The sequence below is a fragment of the Fukomys damarensis genome, unplaced genomic scaffold, assembly GCF_012274545.1.
Source record: "Fukomys damarensis isolate Sample0158 unplaced genomic scaffold, DMR_v1.0_HiC HiC_scaffold_5, whole genome shotgun sequence".
Lineage (NCBI taxonomy): Eukaryota > Metazoa > Chordata > Mammalia > Rodentia > Bathyergidae > Fukomys > Fukomys damarensis.
Window position 1 is genome coordinate 49899537 of NW_022900917.1, and position 5517 is coordinate 49905053.

A 5517-nucleotide genomic window follows, 5' to 3' on the forward strand; every position below is an offset into this window, starting at 1 on the left:
GCTTGCCCAGACGGACACAGAAACCTGATTTTACTTCCAACAAGCTGGTCCAGAATCTTTGCTCTTACTATGTTGACATATTGTCTTCCCATTGTTTGTTTCATCATTAAATATAACTGAAATCTTAAGTGTTAATGGACTGCATTTTAACCATTTGTGCAAAGTTAGGTAATATTTATTTTTATTACATAAATTTCTTAAAAAAATATGGAGACTTAACTTTAAACAATAAATCTAGTTTCACTGATTCTGAAATTATCATTTGTAGACTGGACCTGCAAGCATTTCACATTAAAATTATTAAAAAATTGTAATGCTTATATCCTCTCTTATAAAACTTACCAATAGTGAGGTCATGCACTGGCTGAAATCTCTTGTCAGTAAACTGTAGCAATAAACATGATTTACCAACACCTGAAAATTAAAAAAAAAAAGTTAAGAGATAAAGCTCACAGAAATCAAAAAACTTTACAAAAGCACACAGAAGAGTGGTAGCGGAGGTTTCTGGTACTGTGAAGAGTCTATAGTGATATCTCAGGACTCTATTTGAAATACAACACTTCCATGGGAAATATGAATGTGGCAGTTGAATTCCTAGAAGACAACTATTCAGGTCCTTCTAGTCGTCCCTACATGTTACCACAGCATAGATAGTTTTCATGCAGAGTGAGTGTGCAACAGTGAAAATACTTTTAAATTAATTTTATTGGTACATTTAATGTATACAATGTAATGACATTCATTGTTGGAAATTTGTACCTTCACATAATCAATCTTGGTACCGGTGAACATATTTAAAGCATACTAATTTCCCTTTTTATAGTTTATCATATATTGCTATAAACAAATAAGCTAACAGTGTCTGGGATCCAGTTTTCTGAAAAAAGCTGTCTACTTTGTTTTCTTGTTAATAAGTTTCATGAGCAACTGTAATTTGAATTGCATTTCTTCATTCTTAAAACTGACTTCAATTCCTAAATTCATGGAAAAATTTTCTATATTCATCCTACTTGCCCTCAAAGGAAATTGGATATTGAATACCAACCACACTTTGTTCCTATTTATTTTCAGATAGTCTAAGAAATATTTTCTCATCCTCACACTAGACTAAGCCTGCATAATTAATAACATCCTGCAGTTCCAAAAAGTAAGAGTAAGAGTAAAGCAATCATTCATTCACTCACTTATCCAGTCTTTACTATATATGCATTGCACAGGGACTTGAAGATACAGTATAGTAATGTGGAAAACTGACATGGTGCCTATGTATGAAATTTAGTTAGTACAAGTGTGGGGCAATTAAAATGAACACATTCAATTAATATATAATCATATTTTAATCAGAATAACAAGAGTAACTGTAAAAGAAAGACAAAGTGGTATGAGAAACAATAACAAATTTAATTTGGAATAAAGGGACACAGAAGGTTTTTCTGAAGTAGAAATATGTGAACTAGGATGTTCAATGTCTTTAAATTTTGAACTCAATGAGGAAAGGGACTATATTTTGTTACTTCTCTATCCTAATTTTGCTCAGTGTCTGGCTGTAGTATCAAATACTACTTTTCAAAATGACAAATACAAATCAAAGAAACCTGTATTCATGCTTTTGTTTTAGGAAGTGCTTTATGTGTTCAAGTTTCATGAATGTTTAAAAATTGTAGCTAACTGAAAATAAATTGGAATTTGGAAATGTGATCTTAAGAGTTTTCTTCACTTTTTTAATATTCCATAAGGCCGCAATTCAAACTCATTTTATTTTTTAACTCTTTAATGCTCTTTCAGAATATAAAAAGGATGTTTTTTTCTAAGTTAAAAGAATTGGTATGGGGGCTTGAGGGGGGAATGGGATAAAATAAAAATTTATTAAAAAAAGAATTGGTACGTGTATAAAAAGAAATGGTTCTGCAAACAAAACCCAGAGTGAAAGAAAATATTATTTTCTGCATCATATACAAAAAAATGGTACGTTAGAAGTCACAGGTTTTTGAGGGACCTCAAGAATCATCTAAGGGTTTTGTAATCATTTGATAGAAGAGCCTGAACATCCTTACCTCCCAACATATACTACTCTAATAAGATTAATCCTATTCTAAGAGTTGGTTAAACATAGAAAATGTCTTTTTTTGGTTCTTGACTCTTAAGACTCCATATTCTTTTTATCAGGCAGTAATTTTTTTCAACACAGAGAATACACACAAGTGATGTGGTGTTTTTCACATCTCCTTAATTACAAATCTATAGACCATTTGTAGGTTTTGCTATATTTACAGACTGTATACTTTATTCAGGATTTGTTGACTTTACCATTTTAATTCTTGGTAAACTTGTTTACAAATACTCAGTGTATTGGCTCACATTCACCAATGCTTTTCTGAACTGAATAAAATAGCATGCTTTTTTTCTCAGTCTTTACCTTGTCTGATTCATAAGAAGAATCTATTTGTGCTCCTAACCAAACCTATATAATTTATTGGCCTACAATCTCTTTGAGAACGACCTCTTCTGGCTTTGTCAGGCTGTAACTTCATACTATGACAACTGCTTCTTTTCATCCTGACCCATTCTGCCAGTCGATTTCTTTTGATTGGTGAATTGAGACCATTAACATTGATGGTTATAACTGCTGTGTATTGACTTATCCTTCTCATAACTTTTTTTTGTTGGATTCTCCCCCTTTGAGTTGAATTTCTTGTCCTGCCTGACGGATTCATTCTACTGGGCTTTGTGGGGTTGTGATCCTCATTGTCTTTTCCTAGGATATTGTTTAATAAAATTTTTTGGAGTCATAGAAGTAAAAGCATCAAGTAAACATATGAAAAAAATGCTCCACATCACTGGTCATTCGAGAGACGCAGATGAAAACAACACTGAGATTCCACCTCACCCCACAAAGAATGGCTGCTATCAAGAAATCAAACAATAACAAATGTTGGCGGGGTTGTGGGGAGAAAGGAACCCTTCTCCATTGTTGGTGGGAGTGCAGACTGGTGCAACCACTATGGAAATCAATATGGAGATACCTCAAAGAATTAGAATTAGAGATTCCATTTGACCCAGTCATCCCTCTGCTGGGTATCTTTCCAAAAGAATTAAAAGAACACCACAGTGATGTATGCACACCCATGTTTATAGCGGCAGTTTGTAATAGCTAAAACCTGGAAATAGCCCATTTGCCCATCAGTTGGAGACTGGATAAAGAAGATGTGGTTTTTCTATAAAATGGAATACTACTCAGCCATAAAGAATGAGAAATTAGAGTCATTCATAGGAAAATGGATGAATATTGAGGATGTACTCATAAGTGAAATAAATAAGCTACACATGTGTAAATAACAAATAGTTTCTCTGGCGTGAAAAAATGTAACTGTAAATAAGATCCTAAAGTACAACTGACAATGTGTAATAGGAAGTAAAGGGCTAAAGGTGTAGGGGAAGTGGGAAGGGTAGGGGAAAAGTAATAAGGGAAAAGAAAAAAATATGAGAAAATGAAAAAATAGAAATAAAGTATTTGTAAATAGGGAAGGGGGGGGTGAAGGGAAGGTAAGGGTATGGGGAAAAAATGAGAACCACGACCTGTCATGTAAAGTACAAGAGCCCAAAGACCTAAAATGTACCAATAACCTCAATGAGAAAAATAAATAAATAAAAATTTTTGGAGTGCTCGTTTAGTACTCATTAAGTTCCTAAGGTGCTCTTTGTCATGAAAGTATATTATTTCTCCATCAATTCTGAAAGATAGTTTTACAAGGTACATCAATCTGGGTTGGCAGTTGTTTTCCTTTACAGCTTGAAATATGTCACTCCATGCTCTCCTCCTCTTGCCTTGTGTGGAGAAGGCTGCTGTGATTTTGATGGGCTTTCCTTTGTACATAGTTTGTTTCTTTTCTCTGCTTGTAGAATTTTGTTCTTTTGTTCTGTTTCTGGAATCTTAACTATGATATGCCTATGTGTAGATTTTTTTTTTTTAATCACAGCTACTTTAAGTCTTATAAGCCTCACTTATCTGTCAAGTTCTTTCCCCCTAGTTGGGAAGTTCTCTGCCATTACTTCTGTGAAGTTTTAAAAAAAAAATGTTGTCTGCATTCTTTCCTGTTTCTTCATTGACTCTGATCAGTCTTATGTTATTCTTCTTTGCATGATCCAGCAGTATTGGCTTGATTTCTTGTGGTCCCTTACTATTTTTAAGAAAATTTTCTTTTCCTGGTCACTAATTGCCATCCTATCTTCTATATCTGAAATTCTGTCTGCACATTGGCTCGTTTTGTTGTGTAAACTTTAAATGGAGTTTTTAATGTCCTGGAAATCTGTATGCATGTTTTATGGATTCTATTTGGTTCCTATGTTGGGGTTCCCTCATGTTTCTTTGCTCCTCTATTTTCTTTTTTTTTAAATCTGTGTCTGCTCTAGATTTATTATCATGTCTGGTACTATGGGCACAATCTCTGTTAACTGAGGAATTATTTCTGATTTCATTTTTTCCAGGTCTGCTTTCATTGCTGGTTCAGGGAGTCCAAGTGGTTGAGTATCAGATTGTTCCATCTTGCTGCCCTTTGGGGTTGCCTTGGGTGATCTGGAAGACTGGTTTTGATACTTACTTCTGTGTCTTTTCATTTCAACAGATGCAGCTTGCTGTGCCTTTGTTAAGGCAACTTTTTGCTCACCCAGTGGTTTTCAATTGTCAGCCAGTCACTGAGCAACCTTTTCTCTGCTGCTCACCAAATCCTGGGTTTAGAATGGTGGCCTTCTAGATCCCTGAGCTGACCTGTTGTCTGTGTGGGCTTCTGGCTGGGGCCTGTGCACATTTGGGATTGTATCTAGGTGTGCCTCTTGCTGGGGACCCTATGTAGTGTTGTCTGGGAGAGTCTTTGGCTGGGGCTGTGTATCCCAGTTCCTGTTGTCTGTGTAGAGTTCTGGCTGGGGTCTCCATGCACTTATCAGTGGTATTGGGGAGAGCCTCTGGATGTTGCTTATGCTTCAGTACAGTTCTTTTCCAGGTGGGTGGGCCCTTGGCTATATGTATATGGTGGGTCTCTGGCTAAATCTTGTGTGCTTGTGTAGCTCTTTTATAGACAGGCCTGTGGCTCAGGAGGGTGTGCCCGTGCCTCTTGATTTGGGGCGGGGCCCTGGCTGGGATCCGCCTGCAGCTGTGCCACTCTGGTCCACACAGCTGCTCCCTGTGATCTTCTCACACTTACCCAAGGGTACGGCAAGCCTCTGGCCGAAGCTTGTGTGCCTGTGCATCTCTTTTCTAGGCAGGCCTGTGGCTCAGGAGGGTGTGCCTGCATCTCTGGAGTTGGGGCAGAGCCCTGACTGGGATCCTCCTACAGCTGTGCCACTCTGGTCCACATAGCTGCTCTCCTTAATCTGTGCGAACTTACTGATGGTATGGTGGGCTTCTGGATCTTCTCTTCTTTCGTAACTGATACAGTGAAGGTTCTCTTCCCTATTACTTAGGTACCTTTTTTCTTTTCCTGTTTAAAACTCCAAAGAACCAATCCTCAATAGTCAGTGATT

General features: G+C 36.8%; 1 protein-coding gene across 1 annotated transcript in view; it reads right to left on the reverse strand.

The window, feature by feature from the left end:
• The window catches only part of Rab2a (RAB2A, member RAS oncogene family), a 71468-nt gene extending 68913 nt beyond the window's left edge, over positions 1–2555 (reverse strand). Inside the window, exons 1-2 of the mRNA XM_010640742.1 lie at positions 2483–2555; positions 343–414 (exon numbers count right to left, since the gene is read on the reverse strand). Of these exons, the coding sequence (XP_010639044.1) occupies positions 343–414; positions 2483–2555 (145 nt within the window). The remainder of the gene's footprint in view (positions 1–342; positions 415–2482) is intronic.
• Between the last annotated feature and the right edge of the window lie 2962 nt (positions 2556–5517).